The 26,324-nt window shown below is 45.9% G+C and overlaps 1 protein-coding gene across 1 annotated transcript in view; it reads left to right on the plus strand.

The window, feature by feature from the left end:
• LOC133349904 (neurobeachin-like) overlaps positions 1-26,324 on the plus strand; it is a 515,983-nt gene that overhangs the window by 285,654 nt on the left and 204,005 nt on the right. The window contains 2 exon segments of the mRNA XM_061563758.1: positions 2,950-3,058; positions 11,681-11,833. Coding sequence (XP_061419742.1) covers positions 2,950-3,058; positions 11,681-11,833 — 262 coding nt within the window.

A 26,324-nucleotide genomic window follows, 5' to 3' on the forward strand; every position in this document is an offset into this window, starting at 1 on the left:
AACATTTAGGCGTTGGTGCTCATCTCCTTTTATGCAGCCCTGAGCCACTGGTGGAAATTCCACCGTCCTATGGCAGAGACGAGTCTTACCCATAGGACGACTACCGTTCACTTGACCACAATGTGGTAATCATTATATCGGTCCCCGGGGAGATGTTGCCCGAGTCAACCCTCCTAACCCCAACCTTAACAGAAGCTCACGAAAGGCACTTTTCCTCTGAACGATTTAACTGGCCCAGCAAGGCATTGTCGCTGTAGCTTTGCATCTGCGTGGTGCAATCTGTCGCCCAATTAAATAGTGCTTGGCAAAAATCCCGCAACATTTTCAGTCGTCACGTGTCTTCCGAGGAATAATTTGCGTATAATTACAGCTCGCAGTTTTTTCGGAGGTGTGAATGAATAAATAAAATTAATGTTTCATGTTGGGTGAGCCATTTGCCAGCCAATGGCGGCACACGTGGTAATTGGTAGGGCGCCTGCAGCTGGCGTTGTGATTGTGTGGCATTGTAGAGGTGCCCTACTGATGTCCCTTTCTCTGGGGCTTCTGTCGCTCGCACACCGTTTGTTTGATGCAGGTTTTTATTTATTTGACTTCACACCAGGATTCGGTAAACAATGTTGCATGTATGGTGTGTGTGTGTCTGTGCACACGTCTTGTGCATATGTGCTTGTACATGTGTAGCGGTTATGTCATGGTTAGCACACTACTCGATGAAACTGACGACCCAAGTTCAATTCCTGATCACAACCAATTACAGTGGCGAATATTTGAACCAGTTCTTGGCCCTTCCTCTGTCGGTTTGGTGCGTACTTCATAGGTGCCCGCTAAAAGCACTTGCCCCAATAGTCTTAAACACTCTACGGGGGATCTGTGTCTTTGTGTGTGGGATTGGTGGCGGAGTGTTTCCCGAACCGCACTACGAACCAGGCGACCTGAGTTAGATTCCTGCTTGTGGCCAGCAGGAGTAATGCATATTTGAACTGGTTCTGGCTGCTCCTAGATTGGCTTAGTTTTTCATCTCTCAGAGTATGATGAACAGAGTACCACGTGTCAACAGCGGTTCTTTGGAGTGATTATCCCCTGATCAGAGTATTCTAGAATTCATACCACCCACTAATGGCTGCAAATGTAGAGAAGAACAAACCCCGCTCTCGATTGGGCGGTGGGAAACTTTCGACTTTCGCCTCGATATAAATAACGAAGAGTCCAGCGGAGTTTGGCAGCGGCTCTGTTATTTGGCAATGGTAATTGTGGCACGACTGCTCATCACCCATGATGCTCTGCGTCCCCGGGGTTCAGTCTCCCAGGCCCCATCCAGGACGGCTCCTGCCGTGCGCCCATTTGCATGACGTCCGGTGGCGATTGATGGACTCCAAACGGCGCAATAATGAGGGGCCACGAAAAGGCCCCCCCCAGGTTACCTCCGAAGAGCCGCCGTGATTTAGCGCCGCGACCAGCGGCACACCAAAATCTAAGAAGCGCGATCGCGTGCCCCCAGACGCCCGCTTCGCCCCCCATTGGGGGGGGGGGGGGGTGGGGAGATGGATGGTGGGGGGAACAGTTGCTCACCCCCCTGGCAATTTGAGGAAAGATGCTTTTATCAGCTGCGGGGTTGATAATGCACAGCTCGTTCTGCTGTGATTATTCTTATTATTGACGACTGGATGGATGTATTGGCAATGGAAATGGCTAATGTGTCGCTTTTTCTGGCGTGATTTGTCTTTGTTAAATACTTACGTGCCATACTTATTGACCGCAGCTGATGAAGACAACAGCTGCCTTCCAAACCCATTGTGTGACTGTAATTGCAGTTAATAATAATATTTTCGTTTAATATACCGCCATTATTTCTAATAGCATCCCAATACGCTGTTGAAAGAAATTTTCACTTGCGGGATAAAGTATGTGTGTTGTTTGTGTGTGTGTGTGCACGCACATGAATTTGGAATTTCATATAAAAAAAAACTTAACTATTTTACCAGGTATGGTCCTCTGAGCTATCTAGCTCTTTTTCAGAAGTGACCAGGCCACAAATGATAACTCAACGAAGTGTCTTATCAAGTGTAAATTTATAGCAGGCAAATACTCTAAATGAGCAATTACCCATTGCTCATCACGCGGCGACCACAGAAATCCACGTCGTATTTCTCGAACATTGTGCGCAATGCCACTGTTGATGGTAAGAGCCCAATATGAGTATCTGATACGATGTATAATCAACATCAGGACTCTGGAAATAAAAGGTGGCCATTTGTGTTTTTTTTATGGCCACACCACCCCCAAATTGTGAGCTGGCCTCTGTAAGTTAAAACATTGGAACACAGAGCTTTGGTGGCCCAGGAAAGGCCCAGTTTCCAGTGTCCTAGGATAAGCGGCACGACCTGGATCCGCGTGGAAACTCATCACGAGTCCTGCGGCGCCATCTCCTTTAGCCCTGCCCTCTCTTTCCCCACTATGGCCAGGGATATATAGCGGAGGGCATAACTAAGTTTAATGTAGGCGTGGGTTAGCTTAGCCTTTACTATGTTGAGTGTCTATTTAATTTTCATATTTTGCTCTATGTGTATGTTTTAAATTTTTTACACGAAACTGGGCCTGAAGTTGAATCCAGTGAGTACCATCACAGACAACGTGCACTCTGTCAACGATGCCCCTTTGGCATCACAACTGATTCCAAGATTGATCCATGTAGAGGTGTGTAACTTGGTGTGCTGGGTTGGATCAGTGGGATAGCCATAGAAGCGTAGACTGAGCCACTGGGCCCCTGTTCTGAACCAAGATATCCTAAACAAATACAAATTTCTATATAAACCGGAGATGTGTTGTTTTTGTGTACATGTGTATTTACAGAACGCTAAATGCAAACCATGTTTATCGACAGACGCGTCTGTATTGCAAGTTTGTGGTGATAATGGCGTTGCTGCGTTTTGCTCTGTTTGTGTCCTGTAGCGGTACCCTGCTGGCATTTCTGCTGGACCTGCTCAAGAGCTCTGTGGCCATGCAAGAACAGATGCTGGCCAGCAAAGGCTTCTTGGTCATCGGATACCTGCTTGAGAAGGTGTGGTGGCTTCGCACATGAGCGCTCACACACGTGCGTGCACGTGTCGTACAACGGCCTGCGTGAACACGCGTTCACGTTCGTATGCGTGAACAGAACGATTGGGTGAAAATGTACCGAATAAAAGTTAACAGTACCCCTCCCCGTTCAAATGGGTAAATTGGCCTTGAGTCGTAGAGGAAATTGCACATTTTCACGCGCGTACTAAAGCCGGTTACAAAAGTCCTCTGTGTACACCACACGGGGCCACGTCACCTGTGCTCATTTCAATGGAGCTTAGCTATGCGAAGGAATAGGGTGAACGTACAACAAAAATTTACAATTGCGGGAAGAGCCAGCCTCAGTTTTTATTGCACACAGAAGTTCCTCAAAGAGCAGCTCCGTAGGACGTGTTGGCTGATAACATCGCAAATCAGCAACCCTGGGAATAAGCTAAGACGCAACAGTAATGGGGTTTGATTTGTCATCTTCAGGTTGCTTTAATGCCCCTTGACGTAATGGCGAGCGCGGACCAGTGACACGTTTCCATGGCAGTCATCGCAGCCTGCCGCTAATGAGGATGGATTGTGAGCAGGGCCCGCGCATCAATGTGAAATAGTAGCGATGGGGGGGGGGAGGTGTGGAACTCTGGAGGGAGGTGGTGACACGTGCTCTCTACAGCCAATGGCAGTAAGACAGATGCATCAGAGTGGTAGCGAGAATTAATAATAATTAATAATAATGTGCATCACAGCAGGTAGGCAGCTGATGAGAAGATGGTTTCTTTTGGAAAGCCATGTGAGACACATTTGGTTGAGTTGAAAATATGAGCAACCAGACTCATGCAAGCCGCCATGAGTCTGCTAGTAAGGGGCAACGATTGTCATATGGAATCCCAATTGAGAATTTTGTGAATAATTTTTTCGAATTTGGTAAATCTGGACCAGACGACAGATTTTATATGGTTAATATACCCGCAGTAATAACTATAGTTGCCTACCGGATTTGAACCACGAACCTCTGCAATACCACCTCCGATGATACTGTGCTGTGGCAACAATATGTCATACAGAGGAGACGTCCGATTTGCCGTTGCATGAACATAAATGCTTCGATAAATGATATTTGTGGTGGTGCATGCTTGTATTATGGCCCAAAACATTGTTTGTAAAAATTGCCCACAATTCTTTCTTTGTAAAATGAAATCTTTATGGTTAGCTTGGCTCTTCTGTGTTTTTTTTTTTTACAAAACATAACAATTCCATGAAAATAACTGCAGAATTACGATGGAACACAATGCATGAGCAAGCATTGTAGGCTTCTCATTAAAGCACAAATGATGGAACATCAAGTCAAAATGCACTGCCAGCTTTTGTTGAACTCGAGGTTAAAATGTAGGACAGACAAAATGTGCCAGCCGTGCCTATTCCACCAGTCAAAGTGAACACCGAGAATGCTGTGAGGGCATCATATTCATCCAGTGGAATTGTCCCCAGACTTAATTAATTGAAGGCTCCTGTTGTTATACTGACCTCCTTTTGTGGGGGCCCACAGAGCTCCTTCGGCCAATCAGTGCTGACCTGGTATTACATGTATCACTTCTGGGTGGATTATGGACAAATCGACCCTGACTGGGATTTAAACTCATAAACTTTAGGTTGTGAATAGAGGGCTCCAACCAACTGGCCAGATTGATATGAGCCACTATAGCTACCTTAAGACTTGTGATTTAAGCAAGTGGCCATGTGACTGGGACGATTACCCAAATTATCAAATCGAAGGGCTGATTAGCTGATGGCATCTGTACAAGTTGGACGCATGGATGTCTCTGCACCAGTGCCTTTAATGGTCCCTTTAGTTATTCCAATGCATGCCATGTCTTGTAATGAGCAATGCGAAATCTTTCTGAGAAAACATCTCTCCTTCCATAATGTCTGCCAGAGATACAAATAAATATTGATTATTTTGCCGTTTCATAACCCGCCCGGGTGGTGCTGTATCAGAGCGTTTGCCTCGCAATCATTTCATCGTTGTGAATTCAAATCTTATTTGGGGATTGACGCGGCCCATCTTCCAACCGAAGTTGATAAAACGACGAAACCCTGTGTGGAAAGGCTGCAGCGGTTGTCTTATGGAGAGCCTCGCCCTGGCTCAAGGAATAATGAATCTCCACCACTGGCTCCGTGCCAACAGCATTGATGAAGCACCCGCACAATGATTGTCTGTACAATGTAGGCTCATCCGCAATTATATCCAATTTTTAGATCAAAGTTACGTCAAGAACCAAAGATATATAATTATTCAAACCAACGTTCAGTTTCTACATCTATTCATAGGAGGAGGCTTTTTTGGCGGTTTCCTGGGTAATGATCGTGTTCATGTAATGAGCCAGAATCTTTGAGATGCTGGGCTCAAGGCAAAGGTTATTTCCCTGGATGAAATAAATACATATATACTCGCTGCCCTTATTCAAGGGAAGTAATAGAGGTCTGTTGAGTCCAGCAAAGGTCAACCAAGCTGCCATGTACAAATAATAAAGAAACCTTTTTGGTAAAATCAAATTCTGAAATATACGAGTCTCACTCACCAAACAATTGGGATATTGAGAATGATATTGAGTGAGCTGAGACCACAATTGGAGGTAAAAGTTGATTAAGAGTAATATGTGGACATAATGACATGAATCGAGATAAAGCATTTCAATTAAATATGGCTTGCGGAACTGGAAACCATTGCAATGTCTATAATTTATAATTGGACAGTGATTTTTATGAGACCATTCTCAAATGGCGTTGTTAATTTCATGAGCTCGACAGTAGTGTTATGGAGTTCACATGAAATAGGTCGTAGAAAAATCACTTTAAAGTAGTCCAGGTTAGCGAGGCATCGAGTAGCAGTGAAACACAAGAGGCTATTTTTTTATATTACTAATCAGAGGTGTGGACTCGAGTCATGTGACTTGGACTCGAGTCAGACTCGAGTCATGAATTTGATGACTTCAGACTCGACTTGGACTTGCATAACAATGACTTTGTCCCACCTCTGAGGTGTGGACTCGAGTCATGTGACTTGGACTCGAGTCAGACTCGAGTCATGAATTTTGATGACTTCAGACTCGACTTGGACTTGCATAACAATGACTTTGTCCCACCTCTGAGGTGTGGACTCGAGTCATGTGACTTGGACTCGAGTCAGACTCGAGTCATGAATTTGATGACTTCAGACTCGACTTGGACTTGCATAACAATGACTTTGTCCCACCTCTGAGGTGTGGACTCGAGTCATGTGACTTGGACTCGAGTCAGACTCGAGTTATGAATTTGATGACTTCAGACTCGACTTGGACTTGCATAACAATGACTTTGTCCCACCTCTGAGGTGTGGACTCGAGTCATGTGACTTGGACTCGAGTCAGACTCGAGTCATGAATTTGATGACTTCAGACTCGACTCGGACTTGCATAACAATGACTTTGTCCCACCTCTGTTACTAATAACTGTGCACATTCTCTCATTAAGTACGGCGTTATGGGATATAGCAGCTATCAAATATAATAGACCCTTGTTACAAATCTTGGTTCACTTTCTCAGTTAAGTGAAATGTCACGGGATGTAATAGTAGCGATGGAATATGAGATGCTCCTATTATCACAAACCACTGTGCACATGAACCAGTGGAGAGGAAGTCTGGGATAGAGTGGTCATCAAATACAACACTCTTAATTATTGTAATCACTGTGCACATTCTCCAGTGACGTGAGATAGTAGCTATCACAAGTCAGGGGCTCGCAGTGTCGCCAATTGCTGTGCACACTCTGGTGGAGTGGCAAAGCGGAAGAAGGCTCCATGCAGTAAGCAGAAGTTGCAAAGTTCAAATATCAGCCAGAGGTCAACTCGGCCTATCTTTTCCCAGAGCTCAAAAGAACCAGAATCAGAAACGGTTTTAATCGCCATGAAAGTTTGCACATACACGGAATTTACTATGGCCGGAAGGTGCATACATTCAACATGTAGGAATCTTAAAAACTTAAATAGGTGATATACAGTCTTACTATACTAACGTTACAAAGTATAACTAATACTAACGGGCTAAAGTATGTAAAATTATGAATAAGTAGACCATATAAAATGCGAAATGTAAAATGTGAATTAGCCGTAATATACAATCTTTGAATACAAAAATACAAATAAGATAACACGTTGTAAGTATGACAAGGTGTAATTATGTAGATAAAATGTTATAGTAAGTGTAAAAGTCATTTTAAGTGTAAAAGTCATTTTAAGCCCTTTGCGTTGTTTAGGAGGCCAACAGCGGATGGGAAGAAAATGTTTTTATGATGTGAGGTTTTGGTCCTGATGGACCGCAGCCTTCTGCCGGAGGGGAGTAGCTGGAACAGAGTATCCAGGGTGAGAGGAATCGTCCACAATCTTCCTCGCTCGCCTCAGGGTCCTCAAGGTGTGCAAGTCCTCAAGGGTTGGTAGATTACAGCCAATCACCTTCTCAGCAGTGTGGATGATACGCTGCAGTCTGCTCTTGTCCTTGGCAGTGGCAGCAGCGTACCAGATGGTGATGGAGGAGTTGAGGATGGACTCAATGATGGCTGTATAGAAGTGCACCATCATTGTCTTTGGCAGATTAAATTTCTTCAGCTGCCGTAGGAAGTACATCCTCTGTTGAGCTCTCTTGATAAGGGAGCTGATGTTCAGTTCCCACTTGAGGTCCTGGGAAAGAATAGTGCCCAGGAAGCGGAAGGACTCCACATTGTTGACTGGGGAGTCGCACTGGGTGATGGGGGTGAGTGGGGCTGTATTCTTCCTGAAGTCCACAACCATCTCCACGATCTTAAGAGCATTAAGCTCCAGGTTGTTCTGGCTACACCAGGTCACCAGGTTGTCAGCTTCCCTCCTATAGTCAGACTCATCCCCATCAGAGATGAGCCCGATTAGGGTGGTGTCGTCCGCAAACTTCAAGAGTTTGACGGACGGGTGACTGGAGGTGCAGCATAGTTTCTCTATGCACGACGGGCTCAAGGCCACTAATTTAGATCGGCAGTGCCCAACACTGCGAGCATCACCGAGACGCCTTGTTTCGATTTTTTTTGCCATCTGCAAATTTTGTCGTCTGATGAGAACACATTTGTACATTTAGGCTTGGAAAGGTAAATCAAATGGGGTATTCAGTCTATACTTTCACTCCAACTCATTCACTAGCAAACATATCTTGTTTTAAATGAAAACTTTTTAATTGCAATGTGCCTCATCGTCAGTGCAAAGCTGCTTTGTGAATCATTCTGGAGATAATTGTTCAATGCAAGCATTGGCCAGAGCATCTAGTGATAATTACAGATGTTAAAAATACACAAACGCATGTGTTGGCACAAACTCACACAATGGTAAAAGTCTTCAGTGTGTAGCTATCCAGACTGTCAAGGCAAGCACTTTTAGCAAGCACGCCATTATTGCCTGCAGAGTGCGCAAGGGCCGCTCCTACGCCCAGCGTTGTCTACCCAATGCTGATGGTTACACACTCAGATGCACGTACTCATTTAAGGCTGAGTTGACCTAGAAGAGGCCCAGGACAAGTTCAGATGCCACTGGTCCACCGGTGTGTATAGCCAGGAATCGAAAGTGGGGAAAAAAACACTCCTTCACTGCCCTCTCCGCTACACAAAATCACGTGCATGTGTGGACACACATTCACAAAATGAGCTGTACACTGTAGTTGAATTAAATTCTTCAAATATTCTGTAAATTTGATCAGTTTTCCAATTTATGGCAGAATGTTCAACGAAGATATGTCCAGTTGAAGACGATCACAGCTTCTCAGTGCTTCCTGCACGAAACCATGCTCCGAACATTGTAATGGACACGATTCCACGCATTGGTGGAAATGTTTCATCTCATGGCAAGAGAAGTGGTCGAATGGCTACGTTTTATGGGAACAATCATGATATGCACATACATTCTGAACGTTCTGAGTTTGTGCTAAAACAGCCATCATTCCGGCAAAAAAGTGGCGGACTGATGGCCAAGATAGCTACATCAATCGGGGCCCCTCATTTATTTCGAGACAGGTATGTGCGGCAAGGGAAATATTTCTCCAGAAGGGGACAAGCAGAAGGAGCAACCTCTTCTACCTCATGGTGATGGATGCAAGGTTAACAGAGAAAGAAATGTCTGTGCAGCAGAGAATTAAAATAACTTCAGCTCTCTTTCCTACTTTCAATACTGTCAGGAGGTGGTTTTGCAAATGTATATTGTGGCGGCAGCTTTACTGGGTACACTGGGATCCGAAGTAAGAGTAATTTATCTTCTTGGTTCTTTCGGTAAAGTCACGTAGAAGGGAAGTAATAAAATAATAAAAATAAAACATAATAAAATAATTATTTTATTATGTTTTATAAAAATAATAAAATAATTATTATTTTACTTTTATTATTTTATTACTTCTCTTCTACGTGACTTTACCGAAAGAACCAAGAAGATGAATCCCTGCAGTCACGAAAACTTTAAATCGAAATTTAAGAGTAATTTATTGACAACATGGCATCAGCCCACAAAATGCCATGGATTTTGATCCACAAGCCCACAGGCTCAGTGGCACCGCAGCCAAATCCTCAACTAGGCACAACAAATACAGCTGCTCATTCCATCCACAGTATTGAACCAGCAGTACCGTGCCCAAAATCAGAATCACAATCTTTAATTATGCTGGAGGAATCCACAGAGCTATAATGCTCATTTCCCACAGAGGTCCAGTAGGGTTGGGTCAGAAAGTTACAACAAACAATACACAAAAATGATGGGAGTACAAAGTGTAGGGAAGGTAAGCAAATCACGAATACATTTAAGATAAAATTAAACTTTTTATTTTACTGATTTTTCAGAGAGACCTGGCCACAGATGAGAGCTCAACGAAATAGCGTATCATGTGGGAATGTATAGCAGCCAAAAAATCTAAATCATCGAAATGCATTCTAGATTTGAAGCTTTCGTGACTGCAAGGATTCATACTCTTTGTTTTTTTCGGTAAAGTCACGTAGTAAAAAAAAATGAAAACAACTAAATTAAATCACGACGTTTCGGGCACAACACAGGCCTCCTTCTTCAGGTAGGGACAACGTAGCGAAAGCACAACCGATTAAGTGTGTCTAAGAGATGCCTGTGACGAGGAATTATATAGTCACGGCAGCATAACAAAAGGCTGCTTAATCTTAGCTTTCTAATCTACTTCCGCCCCCTGCATCACAAAGCTTCAGTTTGAACTCCATGCGTTGCCTCCCAGTGCCCCCCCCCCCCCCCGTGCCTCACAACGTTGCCTCCCAGTCCACAGCCCGCCCACACACTCACCATGGCCCCTCCCCTCCCTCCATCCCCCGCGACAATATAATTCCTCATCACAGCCATCTCTTAGACACACTTAAGCGGTTGTGCTTTCGCTACGTTGTCTCCACCTGAAGAAGGACGCCTGTGTTGCGCCCGAAACGTCGTGATTAAATTTAGTTGTTTTAATTTATTTATTTTAATTTTTTCACCTACGTGACTGAATCAAAATGCATGTTTGTTAATGTGGAGGAAACGCTGGAGGACCCGGAGCAAAAAAATCCACGCGAAGATGGAGAGAATATGGAAACTTCAAATATATATGTGTCTTCCTTTCCCCTGTCATACCAGTATTGATGCCTGCCAACGTAACATATATTATGGATGCGTGCTAGGGCACGCATTTCCCAGTGGTTGCGGCGTTAACATCTGAGTTCTGCGAGCTCCTTGTGCTCCATTGTTATTAGTGCCGTTAGTTTTATCGAAGTCCGAGGTCAAGGGAAGGTTTCTCCTTGCTCAAACAGGCAAAGGAGCTTTGCGCGATTCGGTTTGTGACTCTGAGCCAGTTTAATTGTGTCTTGTGTACATTTAATGGCAGTGAATCTTGCACAAAACAAAGTCATAAAACGCTTCACTGCAGTTCACTGTAGCACTGTATTAATGGCAGTGATTCTTGCACAAAACTTTCATAAAACACCTCACTTCATGTCACTGCAGCACTGTATATAATTGACCTTGAATTTGTTCAAATTCACTGCTCTGATAGTTTATTATCTTCTGCTTTCAGTCGCTGGGGTTCAAATACATTGGAAATCGGTACAACATCTGAAAAATCACTGAGAAATGTCTATTTTACCATAATGTAGAAGCATAAATTAGACTAAACACTGGATTGCTATGCAGCAAACACAACATGCAGGACGTACACAAAGTACGCCAATTGGCGTGGATGTGAGGTCTATTGAATATCTTCAACACAGGGTGAAGATCTCTGACACACGGTGAGATTACGCTGGGCAGCGTGGAACTTCCACAGAAAATGTTATTCTTCCCATGACAAGAATAATGTTGCGCAATCGCAATGAGAAAACAGTAAAACAGCGACAAACAAAACACGTTTTTGAACAGTGTTATGAAAATGATGTTCGTTTCCGCGCACACCGGCAACAAGTGGCGTCCGGGGTCTCTCGTAGGTCAACTCGGCCTTAAACGAGTTCCCAGCCCGCTCATCGCGTGCTGCCGAACCTGCGCCCAGCTGATGTTCTGTGTCTACCCCCCCCATGCTCCCGTGCCCCCCCTACGCCTCCCGTGCGATGCACAGTCCTCAAGGGCCCACGTGTCGCGCGCAGTGCTCGAGCACTTCCTGTCGTTCGCCAAGTACCTGGACGCGCTGCCCCACGGCGCCCCCATGCTCAAGCAGCTGTGCGACCACGTGCTCTTCAACCCCGCCATCTGGATACACACGCCGGCTAAGGTAGGGCTGACCCCCAACACAGTACTCCTCCCCCCCCCCCACCACCCCCCCCCCCCCCCCCCGTGAACTTCGCCCGTTGATACCTCCACCCTCGTTGAGGACCCCCTCCCCACGGGTCTATGAACGTGGCTGACGTCCAAACATCCCAATGCGGGACCCTCCTTGGAAAGAAGTCTTTGCGCTCGGCGTGAAATTTTCTGGGTGAAAAATTCTACCTGTACCGTGTTCGACCACGTGCACTGCTCTCCTCGTGTTATTTTGTCGCCCCCATCGTCTCTCGTCTCAAGCGCTTATCGCAACAACCTTGCTCAATTCAGGAAACGTGTTAACGCTTCCCTCCGACAATTTCAATGTAGTTCTGTTTGTTGCTGGCCGTTTGGCGTTTAACCTTTCAGCCTTTGCTCGGCAACCGTGTGGACTATCGCACCCACACTTGAGCTGAATGAAAGGCGTCACACGCTCATATGCATGCAACTAAGGTGCATATATGGCTTAGGCAATTTGGGAGGGCATAATGATAATTATGAACTGTAGCAGGGACCAGTATCGCACTTCTTGGCTTCTGCAAAATTGCTCCTAAATGTAATTGAGCCTTAAATGGATGTTGGGCTGAGTCGATCCCCGACCGAGATGTGTGCTCAAAAAGTTGTGCTTGCGAGTCCCGTGTACTAACCACAGTGCCAGCCTTTTGCTCGTCAGAGCGCGGAGAGACCCTTTGAGGATTGTGGCCCAGCGCTTTAACCGTCAGGCCACCGTTCCCCACTCACAGTATCGCGTGTGCACGCTCAAATGTGAGCGAATTTCACTCCGCTATTGGCGGAGCTCGCAGGTGCTTTTCTGCCGCCGTAATTGTAACAAGGCCCAGTACCTCCGTCCGAAATGGGCCCTCTTGTGTCACTGCCCGCGGCGGCCAGATGCGGGCTTGAAGCCAGAGTTGCACGTGAGACGATGCAGGCCACACGAGGTCCGCTGGGGGACGGCTGGCTAAGCGACTCGCGCGGCGGAAGAACGATTGTTACATAAAGCTTCATCGACCGTAAACGCTGTCTGCCGAGATGTACTGTAGAACTTCACAACCGCTTGATGCAGCCCATTAAACACGTGCGACGCAGCAGTGGGTAGTAGCCGCTTAAGGGTCCCCCGCACTTGACGGATGTCTCCTCTGCCGTGGAGAATTCTGTCAATGGACTGTGTTGATTGCTGCCAATATAAACGTGTCTGTGTGTATGTGTGTGGGGGAGTGGTAGTGGAACAGTTAGCGTGCTTGGCACCCCGAGTTTGATTCCCGCTCATGCCCAACACCAGTGACGAATATCTGAATCAGTCCTGGGCCTCCCCTAGGTAGACTCAGCCTCAAATGAGTACCTGGTGCAGTGTATAAACATCGTCACTGGGGACACAAAGGCGACCGGGCGTGATGCTGACCACCCACCCTCTCGTGTGCCATGCCGGCCTTTATATGTGCTCGCCAACAGCACTTGCCCCAACAGTCTGTTAAGACGATAGGGAGGTTCTTTGTCCTTTGTGTTTGTTTCAAGGAGTGGTCGTGGTGTGACGGTTAGCATGTTGCACTACGAACCTGGCGACTTGTGCTCGACTTCCACTTATGGACGGCACCGGTGACAATTATCTGAACTGGTCCTGGGCCTCCCCAAGGTCGACTCGGCATCAAATGAGTACCTGGTGCGGCGTATAAACATCGCCACTGGGGAGACAAAGGCGAACGGGCATGGTGCTGGTCACCCACCCCACTCGGAGTATCGTGCCTGCCTTCATACGTGCTCGCTAACAGCACTTGCAACCTGCATAGGGGGATCTGTGCCTTTTTGTGTTTGTGAGAGTGGCGGCACAGCGGTTAGAGCACTGCACTATGACCCCACTGACCCAGGTTCAAAGCGTGGCTGTGAACAACAGTGACAGGGGTGTCGGAATTTGTCATGTACTCCAGGACGTCAAACCTCCCATGAAATGACTGCCAACATCCAACAAAATAATGTTAAACTTCAACCACCGGCCCAGGGCGACCGACAGAGATGAGCGCAGGCTCACGCTGTCTTGAACGTGGAGATACGTCGACTTTATTACTTTATCAACAAAATCATCATCATTGAGACTTAAGACTCCCTGTCAAGAGGGTCTTACATTGCGATATTTTGCCTTTTGCTTTTTTTAAATATAGTATTTTAGGATGGAGGAAGTCACAGTATTCCTGAAAAAGCTTACACACACAGGGTCGTGGCAGGTTGTAATGAAGGATTTATATTTAAGCGCTCTAACCCCCAAAAAACTGTATTATACATTGAACTCTATTGGGGGGCAGGGGGAGGGTGGTTACACTCGTGAGTTGGCTTAGAATGGTGATAGTCAGCAGCTGCACTCTTGTGCCATACTGACCACAACAGTTGCTCGCCAACATCACGACCATGCGTACATCGTACAGAAATGCGGGCTCGCTTAGTTTTGTGTTTGTGTGGCGCGTAATGTGCGGTCGGTGAATGGCGTGGCCAGTCGGGCATGAGCAGGGGCAGCGGAGGGGGACCCCCAACAAGCTCTGTGATCGGATGGTGACACCATTTGCCATTGATTTGTGGCGATGGGAATTGATTGTGAGTCAAGAGAAGCGAAGCGCAGTGTGATGGCCACTAAGCCACTGTTCCCAGCAGCGCTCGCACACATTCACACACAACCAGGCACACTCACACATACACACACAACCAGGCACACTCACACATACACACACAACCAGGCACACTCACACATACACACACAACCAGGCACACTCATACATACACACACAACCAGGCACACTCACACATACACACACAACCAGGCACACTCACACATACACACACAACCAGGCACACTCACACACACGCACACACAACCAGGCACACTCACACATACACACACAACCAGGCACACTCACACATACACACACAACCAGGCACACACACACATACACACACAACCAGGCACACTCACACATACACACACAACCAGGCACACTCATACATACACACACAACCAGGCACACTCACACATACACACACAACCAGGCACACACACACATACACACACAACCAGGCACACTCACACATACACACACAACCAAGCACACTCACACATACACAACCAGGCACACTCACACATACACACACAACCAGGCACACTCACACATACACACACAACCAGGCACACTCACACATACACACACAACCAGGCACACTCACACATTCACACACAACCAGGCACACTCACACATACACACACAACCAGGCACACTCACACATACACACACAACCAGGCACACTCACACATTCACACACAACCAGGCACACTCACACATACACACACAACCAGGCACACTCACACATTCACACACAACCAGGCACACTCACACATACACACACAACCAGGCACACGCACGCACACAACCAGGCACACAACCAGGCACACACACACGCACACATACACACACAACCACAACCAGGCACACACAACCAGGCACACACACACGCACACACACAACCAGGCACACGCACACACACTCATACACAAACAACCAGGCGCAAACAACCAGGCACACACACGACCAACCACACACACGCACACACATAACTAGGCACACACGCGCACAACCAGTCACCCTCACATACACACACAACCAGGCGCACACAACCAGAACCACACACATGCACACACCCAGGCACACGTGCGTACATACATACGTGTAACGTCACACAGTTTCCCTTCGTGGCTTGGTTTGACTGTTGGTGTACGCTATTATCATAAACAGCTAAGACCGAGTCCCCTCCACGGTGCCAGGGCTCGCACTGCGTGCTGTTGTCTTGCCACCAGTTCTTTCGGTAAAATAAAATAATACAAATAAAATTCTCACGACGTTTCGATCGCAACACAAGCGGTCGTCCTCAGGTGGAAAAAATATCATCCAGCAGTGGAACTGCTGAAGCAGCGAACCAACCAGCGATTCCACTGCTACATTATATTTTTTTACGCCTGAGGACGGCCGCTTGTGTTGCGATCGAAACGTCGTGAGAATTTTATTTGTATTATTTTATTATTTCCCTTTTACGTGACTTTACCGAAAGAACCAAGAATATGAATCCCTGCAGTCACGAAAGCTTTAAATCGACAGACATCACAATATTAAGCAGAGGAAATCTCGAGGCAGTTCAATCCAGCTCGGGACCACGGATACCAATTACCACGAAGTTTATGCATTTAAATCAAACCTGGCGTTCTGGGAATAGAGGGCAGTGCCATAATCATTGTTACATTCCTACAAAGACCCCCCGTATAGCCTTCACAGACTGTTGGGGCAAGTGCTGTTCACGAATATCTATGAAGGCCAACACTGCACACGAAGGGGTGGGTGGCCAGCACCACGCCCGTCTGCCTTTGTCTCCCTCGTGGTGATGTTTACACACCCACCAGGTACTCTTTTGAGGCTGAGGCGACCTTGGGCAAGGTCTAAGACCCGTTCAGATAATGGTCACCAGTATTGGCCTTAAGCAAGAATCGAACCCGTGTCGCCCCCACTCATCCACACAAAAATACACGCACGCATACTCATTCTAAAACAAAGATCCCATGTTTAGCTGTTTAGGTTTTAGAAGCAAGTCAACAAATAACTACGAAGGCCAGCAAAGCGGAATTATACGATGTTAGTGAGCACCATGCATGAGTTGACCTAGGGGAGATGCTGGACAGGTCAAAAATACGATACTTGCCACCGATATTTGTCCATGGTTGCTAAACAAAGTCAGGCCTTTGGGATTATAGTGCAGCGCACGAGCCCGTTAGCTCTCTCCGCTCTACACACCGGACATTGCACACACGCACATACACACAGCACACACAAGCGCATGCACACAGACGCAGGCTGCGTGTGTGTACACGGGAGCACGTGAACGCACTTGAGCAGGGGACGTGGAGAAGGTGCGCCGGATCACTACCCAGACTGCTGCTCCAGACACGCACGGCTGGGTTTGTTTAGGCAGTGATTGATTCAGCTGCACTCACACGCTCAGGGAATATTAACCTTCACCATTTACACGCAGTGCTTGACGATTATTTGGCAAGTGTTTTCGCAGTTGAGTCGTTAAATACATCTTGAGAACAAACTTCAGATGTGCTCTCTTCTATTGGCCTATTTCAACGAAGCTCATTTCACAACAGGAAAGTTGGCAGCCTCGGCATATCATAACTCTGGGAATCAATAAAAGGAGTAACACTTTGTCAAAATCAGACTTGCCGTGCTGTCATCTGCTGGTACTGCACAGACCCCTACAGATGAGCGCATTATGTATAAGACCTCAGAGCAATTAATCAACTCTAATATCTAATGACTAGATTGCAGGCACGTGTCAACCTGCAATCTACAGTTGTGCACAGCACAATCCTACCGCTCGTGCTGCAGGGAGTTTGGTGGCATTTCTTTGGCGACTTTTGACTTTCTACAAAGTGGTACTTATTTTATTGACCCCCCAACGAGATGATCGGCTGAGTATCCCCAACTGGGATTTTAACTCTCTCTCTCTCTTCCCAATGCGAGCCAAGTGCTGCCACCTGCATGACGCGAGGACAGATATTGTGTACAATTAATATTTGACCACAAAACTCGGAACATCCCTCTGGAATTTTAGATCAGGGTTCGGGGTTGTTAAGGAAGTAGACACTCGTGCGTTAAAATTGCATTTAGCACTTCATCATATCGTGAAAAAAAGAATGTATTCTCTTTCATTATCTTAATTATGGAGCTTTCGTGACTGCAGGAATTATTCTTTGGTTATTATTATTTTATCTTTTATCTTTAGACGTGACTTAACCGAAAGAACCAAAGAATAACAACTCTTTCATTATATCTTTGTGGCAGTGACTAATGACATTCCTTAACAATAAATACAAATCACTGGCACTGATAGGAACTTTTTAACTTTAATTATTGTTTATCATCAAAGTCAACGATAATGTAAACGCAATGCCCCTGAGCACTTTCAAGGTATCACTTTGATGAATAATTGCGTGCAGATGCTTTGCATTTTGTAAACTACGTCCACCCACCACAGGTGTTAAATACCTGTCATGCCGCTGGCAAGCAACGCTTGTCAGACGGATTAACATCCCGTATTGAGACGGCAAATTAACATGCATATAATTCAATTAATTAACAACATTGATCATACGACTGCCGTGAAGACTGATAAACAAGAGCTTACCGAGTGACTGGGCTGTCACTGAATATTACCCTCGTTGGAGGAGCAATCTAAATTCTTTAAAGTTTCTAATAAAAAGGCCAGACCTACTATGCACCCAATCATTGCGAGGAATGCAAATTTGAATGCGGCAAGAAATTGACGCGAAGAAACAGGTGGCTCAGCGGTAGAGTGGAGCAGCTCTCGCATCCGTACGGTTTTCCCATGGATAGCCTCACCCCCGCCATAGGAATAAGGAATTTCCACAGCAAGCTCAGGGCTGTATGCATGTATGTTGAACTTCGTTCGCACCGTACGTAGCCAACCGCGCCAATCGAAGGTGCGGGGGGAAGGACAACAAACGAAACACGCAAAGCAGTTGTAAAGAAATTAGGTTTCAATCTAGATTTAAAAGTGCATAGATTCACTGGTTTCCTAATACCCAGAGGAAGAGCGTTCCAGACGGCCGCAGAGGTGCCCTTGAAAACGCACGATGCAGTGACCGTCTTTGTTCTATGGCTACCCAAAAGCCGCTGCTGCAAGGATGACCGGAGTTTGCGTGATATGTATTGGAGTGGCACTCAGAAGTCGGTAAGCAAAGGGAAAATCAAGAGGCAGATGGTCGCGTGTCAACTGCACAAGAGCGATTAGAACTGGCAGAAGGAAGGAAGCGACGGTGAGGTATCGTGGCATTGTCAGCGTTGACTGTGGTGACCCTTTGATCTTGACACAGGAAGAGTTCTTGTTAAACTGCCCCGATATTCTGTAATGAGTTATTTGATATAAAGGGAAATTCCCTTGTGTGCGGTCACACACGTGAAGTATGCAGTGGCTGTCGCGCTGTTGACAACGCCATAACCAACAATGGCACGGCTCTTGGGTTTTGACATTACTTTGAATAATGGAGGTAGGCACGCTTGCCAAAGGGCACGACTTAAAGAGCATTTAAAGGTGATTGTTAAGCTGCATGACTTTCACAGTTACATACAAGTTAATGCGGACAAAATCCGCGTGAGCATTTGCCCTTCCCGCGCCTTCTCCAGCCACCGAGTGTTTGAGGTTCGATAGCTTTATATATCGACTTTATATGTACGCGTGTAAGCTCTTAGCCCTGCTCGAATGATAACATTGAGAGACGCTTGCAAAGTCACAATCGGTCCACAACACCTCCTCTCCTTCACATCCCCCTGATCACCATCCCGGGGGGCCTCGGTGAACATTCCGCACACTGACATGGCCAGTGCCACTCTCTCCGGACGGTAAAACAAACTGTTGACTCCACTCTCATTGCTCCTGCGACGATTTTATTGAGTTCTGAATTAGTGATCGGCCGTGTCGAAGCCCCGACCAAGATGTGAAACTTGGAGCCGTTCGTTTTGTGCGAGCGATGCTGTGACGACAGCACCACACAGGACATCTGTGAAAAAAATTGTTTTATAGCTCATCGGATTCCTGCAGGAAAAATATTCTGATTCTGGATGTAAATGGGAGCTATCGATGAGTTCGGGAGCAGACACTGCAGTGACCTTCGTTAAATTGAATTTTGCAAACAATTGTCCGTATCTAGAGCGGCATTGTGGGTTGGATACGGCTATTAGACGGATCCTAATGCATAGCAACGTGAAATTGCCTCGCTAAATTGCGCCATGCACATAGGAGTGCAATTAGACAACACTGGCTATAATTCCAATTATTCGGATTGAAGTAGTGCAACATGATTGTGTCTTGGTTTGCAGGGACATTTCATTAAAACATATTGAAAGCAAAGGAAATCACATAAATTGCTTTGATAAATAAATGCAGGTAATTAGGCAATTTCATACGTCCATCGACCCAATTATTGTTCCCAGTGACAGAATCATTTGCTAATTCTGTTTTCACAAACGAAATGCGCTTATTTTTACGTCACTTTGTGGAAGGCTGCAGAATTTGCACCACTAAAGTTTAACGCTGGCCCGGTGCGTTATTAGGAAGCCACTGGAGCTACGCATTTTCCAAGCTAGATGGAAAACGAATTTCTTTGGAACTGCTTTCATGTTTAATTTATTTTCCTTGACCCACTGGATTGGTTATGTACGGTGCGAAATAAGTTCAACATACATACGGTCACAAACCGCCTCTCATGGAAAACCTCATCAGGTAATTATTTTGGGTAGCGGTGTAAATGTGAACCCCCTTTATACTGAACCGACTCATGTAGAGTTTACTTCGTGGAGTATTGTTCAGTCTGCAAATGTGGACCAGATCATTGGGGGGGGGGGGGTGGCGGGGGGAGGGCTTCATGATATTGGTTCATATGACATGGCAGCTTTTAACAGCTGATGTTGAATGTCCATGCCAATTGCTCTGGGACTCAAATGCTGTGCTTGAAATCAGGTTTAAAGATTTGTTTTATGACGAGGTGTAGCACCGTGATTAGTGGACTGCACTTTGAACCCAAAAATCTGAGTTTGATCCCCAGCCATGGCTAACACCAGCGGTGACTCCAAACTCGTTCTGGGTGTGCCCCCTTTCACCAGCTTGCACTTACCAGCATGGTGAAGTATGGTCAATCAAGCTCCATAACGGACGTGGTTTGAGGAAGCTTTCATCCATGAGTGGGTTGACAAAGTGCTGTAAATTATTATTATTATCATTTTTTGCACGGCAAAGTTAGTAAAATAGCATGTCAGGAGCGGTGGGCTGAATGTGGATACTCCCAACCTCTTTCAAGACGTCTGCCCTGAATGGAAGAGTAGGCCAACTTACCTTATAGAGGGGTCCATCCGAGCTCCCTCAGCCGTGGCATGAGCAACAAATTGCAGAGCTGCACCTTCATTCGGTGGCAGAGAACATTGTCTCCATAGGACGACAACAACAACAACTGTTTACTTCCAAGAGACCGGTACTCACTGCCTAAAATACAGTGGAGTGATGGGCTCAGTCGATCCCTGAACAAAATGTGAACTCGCAACCTCCCTGAATGTAAGGCGAGCAGTCTTCACCGCCGCGTATTCTGTTGTCCTTCGCCCGCAACTCCGATAAGCGCAGTTGGCTACGTACGGTGCGAAAGAATTTCAACATACATAAACTAGCCACCGTTGTGATCTTTTCTTTGACCTGCGACTTTGTACGTGCCACATGTATGCATGTTGAACTTCTTTCGCACCGTACGTAGCCAAACGTGCGTATCAGAGGTACGGGGGGAAGGACAACAAACTAACACGAAAAAGCGGTTCGAAAGAAACGAGTTTTAATTTAGACGGAAAAGTGCATCACTGCAGTGGCTTCCTAATATCAGAAGGAAGAGCGTTCCAGACGGCCGCAGAAGCGCATCTGGAAGTGCGCGATGCACTGACCGTCTTTGTCCGATGGCCAGCCAAAAGCCGCTGCTGCGATGATGACCGGAGTTCGCTGGATGGTTTATGCTCCTTGACGAGATCAGCGAGGTATTGTGGTTCATTTGCAGCAAGCACTTAGTGCGTGTAATGAGTGCGACCTCACAATGTATTCGTTCGGCAACCGGAAGCCGATGCAGCTTCGCGAGGACTGGACGGACACAGGTCGGATCTTGCAGTGCCCGTCACGACACGTGCCGAAGGATTTTGTAACAACTCTGCAGCTTGCTAATGTGTTTTTTTTGTGTGTGGAAGACGTCCAGTCGGGTAGTGAGTTGCAATATTCGAGCCTCGTCGATGTTACACCACACGGCCACTATCTTGGCCATGTCACGACTCAGCAGTGGTCGAACGCGTGTGTCGTTAGAGCCCTGACGTGAAGATTGCAGGACACTGACCTCTCCAATGGTTGTGCCCACATGGTGTGGCGTCAACGTCACACCGCTGCTCAACAGGGATGAAGACAGGGTCCGTTGTTAGTTGTGGAGACATCGGCACATTTTTTTTCCTGAAGGTATATGCATACATTTTTTTGCATTCTACCGACGTTTATTAAACGGATCGTTTGTAAAGCGTGAGCGGAGGAGGAGGTGGGTGCGTGCGATGTCTGGATGTACGTGGTTTCATCTGCCGTGCTTCTCCCCCCCCCCCCCCCCCTCTGTCACCGTTGTCGCGTGCGTAATTGCACCAAGCATGGCTCTGGGAGTACACGAGGCAGCAGCTGTAATTGCGGTAAATAACCCGGGGCACGCCGGTAATTAAAAAGTAATAGAGCCGCAAATGTCCCCTCTCCTGAGTTTGTTTAGCGAAAAGGATTTGATTTTTTTCATGAGGTTATAAGAGTTGATCGTTTAATTGTTTAAATCCTTGAAGCCCATCCACCTGTGCTAATCACTTGTTGATGTAATTGCATCATTGCCAGTACATGTTGTCTTGCTTACCCGGGTGTTTGTGTTGCGCTGCCTTCCATCGCCAAACACGTGATTACCGTGCCGTGCCTATTACTGGATGGTATAGGGCTACATACCGTGTCTCGATGAGCTGTATATGTTTTGGTGGTTTTTTTCCTTCCCGATTGATGGATGTCTACCTATAATCCCTCGGAGGTCGATAAAATTAATACTACTTTGTGAAACGTCAACGGTGGTTGTCCTGTGGGTAGACTAGCCTGGCAAAAGTTTTGCCAACGAGAGCACTTGCCACTGAGTGGTAGATGGTGGCTATAAAGCAGCTCCTTGAAGCTCCTCGACTTATTCGCAGTCCCCCGTCAACGCCTGCTCTTTTTAACAAAGATGTTGGCTTCGTGGACACAGGTGTGATCGCATTGCTATCGGGTGGCCCCATTGTCATTGTGGGGATTACTTAGCGGCTGCTTAGTATTCTGAGCCACATGCAGCTGCGGCACTAGCCAGCACAGATGATTTATTAAGTCGAGGGTAGACTGGCCAAAGAGTTGGCAGTGTGCTGTCTGAAAATATAACTTTAATGTCACCGTACTGTGGGCACAATTTACAATTTAGTGATTACAAAACCAAGTGGACTTGTTGGTGACCTGTCACCAGAAGGGATAATGGTCAGCGATCTGGAATAATGATGGAGTGGCAGTCGACGGTGGAAATGCGATCAAGAGGACATTTTACCGCGGAGTTTGACGATGGAACAATCCTGTATTCGGATGCGAGGTGTTGCATCACAGGATTGTGAATGTTGGAGATGATTTAGGGAGGCTTTCATCCAGCAGTGGATTGCCCATGGCAGATGATGATGATAACGATGATGAATATTATTGCATCAACATGGATTACATTGTGGTATGAAACTGGGGAGAAAAACGAGAACTCCACGAGGCAGGTTGTACCTCCAGCACAGCAGGTACAGATATCCAAAAGGCTCAATTATAATGTGAAACTATGACAGAGAGTGCTGTGTGACTTTGGAAAAGTTTGAATCTCGCGGATTGGAGGTGCGAGCCACGAAACCATGGCAGTATCACTGTGGGAGTATTGCTTTATATTTAAGGGTTTTTGTTTTGTTTATCACGATTGCTGAGTACAGTCCCTTGAGGCTCAACAAAAGTAGCAGCCAGTAACAAACAGCACCGTCGAAGTTGTAATAGATAGAAGTTAGTACATGCCTCGATTCGAGGAAGGTTACAAGCTTATTTAATCCGAGTCGGTTTGTGTGAGGTTGGAAAGACAAAAATTGAGGGAATTGTAAAAGGGAAGCTGCGAAGAGAGGAGAGAGAGAGAGAAATGATCTGTCATGCGGTGAAGAAGCTGCTCGCAGCGCAGATGAGCACAGTCGGTCAAGCGTGGAAACTGCATCCTGGAAAACAGCAATGCAGAAGCACACAAAGAGATGACAGATCGAGAGGTAAGGAGAGGTTTTGGTGAATTAGCCAACATAGAATGATCGATCAATCAGACAGACTACTCCTTCATCCGGGTTCAATTCTCTCCCTCGGAGCCAGATGTGTACCAGGAGGTCGATGCCAAATGTGGTGGCATTAGGACTGATGGAGATTAGAGAGGCACAGCATTTTAGGCCTGTAAATATCCATCGATTCACAAAGTAAAATGGATTCTTACGCTCGTGATACATGCATCGAATCACGCGCACCAAAAATTAATAGCGATGAGTTATTTTTGATAAGGTGCCATTTACACTTAATGCAGACATGATTCCTTGCAAAAGGTTTCAGTTTGGTGTTTTAACATCTTAACACCTGTTTTATTGCCAGAAGGGGTAAAACCTATTATTATAAGGGAATCGATTGTTTGAGATTTACGCACATTAAATGTAAACACTTTGCTCACTTATTTTCTATTTACTCCAATGGAGTGAACGAAACTGTACAAACCTAGACAAAAAACACAGACAATAACAGTTAGACAAAGGAGGATAGATTTCAAAATCTGACAGAGATGCTGAATCATTATGAGGTGGGGGGCTCGGTGGGTAATGGTTAAGTGTTTCATGTGTAACAAATAGAATACACACATTGTATATTTTTAAATAATTTAGCCCGACCAGTTTGACACAATGATGTATGTATGTTGAACTTCTTTTGCACCGTACGTAGCCAGCCATGCTCGACAGAGGTGCGGGGGTACGATAAAAATGTCAGTTTGAAAAGCGTGAGTTCAGGAAAACCTTGCCCAACGCAGTTTTATTGAGCACGCGGCTCTGACACGGAGTACCTCATGAGGTCTTTTGCGAAACATGGGGGTGATGTGTCGGCTGTATGCAGGTTTTGACTCTGCTCAGGTGCTAATCTCCTCATACAAAAATAATCCTGCCGCAGCGCAACACTCGTGAACACAATACCCACGGTGAGAGTGGGATTGGGATTTTGCCTAAGGAAACACTGGGCAGTGAATTCAGGATTTTTTTTTACGTTTTCCATGTCATTGATTAATACGTCTAGAGAAAGTGACGCGCTGTATTGCCTCAAGTGTTTGGCAGATACCATGTAAAGTTAGAATATCTTCCGTTAAAGCAAACATAAATCGTCCCATTATCTCCGCATATTGGTTGTGACAGACATTTTATGAGACGCACTTACGATTTAATAATACGTAGAACATAAATGCCAAGTTTTTCGCTCGTAATAAGTTTTAATATTCACGTATCATTTCCTTATAAAGGTGAATGTTAATTAACTTTACATTAAAAGGTCAGATTGGAAAACATCGGGTTATCCTCTTCTGTTATTAAAGAATCTCAAAAGGTACTCAGGCCAGGTCCTTGCATAACATCTCCTGCAATTTGGAGCACCTTGTAGTACTGCCATTGTTGGTCGGGGGGATAATTTTGGAAAGGAATCAGATTATCTTTGAATCAGATATTCTTAGTGTTGTGGATTATTGATCACTCAAGGTTACTGTTGACCGCCTAGCCAAGGTAATCTGATTACTTGAATCATTATTGTCTTCATATCATATTTAGAAGAACCGGAATTATACTACGATCACATTCATTGGCATTACTTACATGGCTTCAGCTCCTGCTTATATTCTCATTTTGTTTTCAGAATGTTTTTTTTGGGAAATTAAAGTAACACTGAATAGCAATCTCTATACAAATGGTCACTCCAAGTGTGAATTCTGTCCAAACACTTTTTTATGATGGGATGCTGCTTTGGCGTAACGGTTAACATGCTGGACTTTCAATTTAGAGCTCACCATTACAATCTCCTGGCACAGCAGTTAAAACAATGGGCAAGTTAATGAATCCCCCCCCCCCCCCGCATTTGTCCACCCAGAAGTTTAAAATGGGGGGGGCACCGCAGTTCGTCGATCAGCAGGTGACATGTGATGGAGTAAAGTGTTGATAACTCTCACTTCATCCAATACATTTGGCTACTATGGAAGAGAAGGCCAAAATACCCTCGAGGGTGGGCAGTGGTTCTTAACCTGGGGCGCACGCAACCCTCGGGGTTCGAGATGCCCTTTCTGGGGGTGAGAGACATGGCCAGATTTTCTTAGAAGGTAAATCATCGAAACACAAATTTCAGCACGGGCATGTAAGTGCAACTACTTTGTTTCATCAAACCCCTACGTATATATTAACATTATACAAAATTTAAGGCGGCAGTAATAGTTAAGGACCACCGCTCTCAGGGGTTCTCCAGTGGACTTTTCTAGTCCAGGCCCTTCTGCCAGCGGTGGCAAGAGCCAGCAATGTTGGGGGCTGCGTCTCTACCTCATACAAGGGCACTGACCTCGCCACCTCCGATTAGCACGGTTGGCTATGTACGATGTGAAAGAAGTTCAACATACATCGCACCACACGCCAGCTTTCCTTTATTTAACCTCAGATTTTATGACGCTATCAAGATAAAGGTGATTTAAAATCCTCCCCATGTAGATGTCCTAGTAATTGCTTTTAATGCACTCT

Source organism: Lethenteron reissneri, chromosome 32 (genome assembly GCF_015708825.2).
Source record: "Lethenteron reissneri isolate LAM-NWPU_2019-01 chromosome 32, ASM1570882v1, whole genome shotgun sequence".
In the NCBI taxonomy this organism is placed as follows: Eukaryota; Metazoa; Chordata; class Hyperoartia; order Petromyzontiformes; family Petromyzontidae; genus Lethenteron; species Lethenteron reissneri.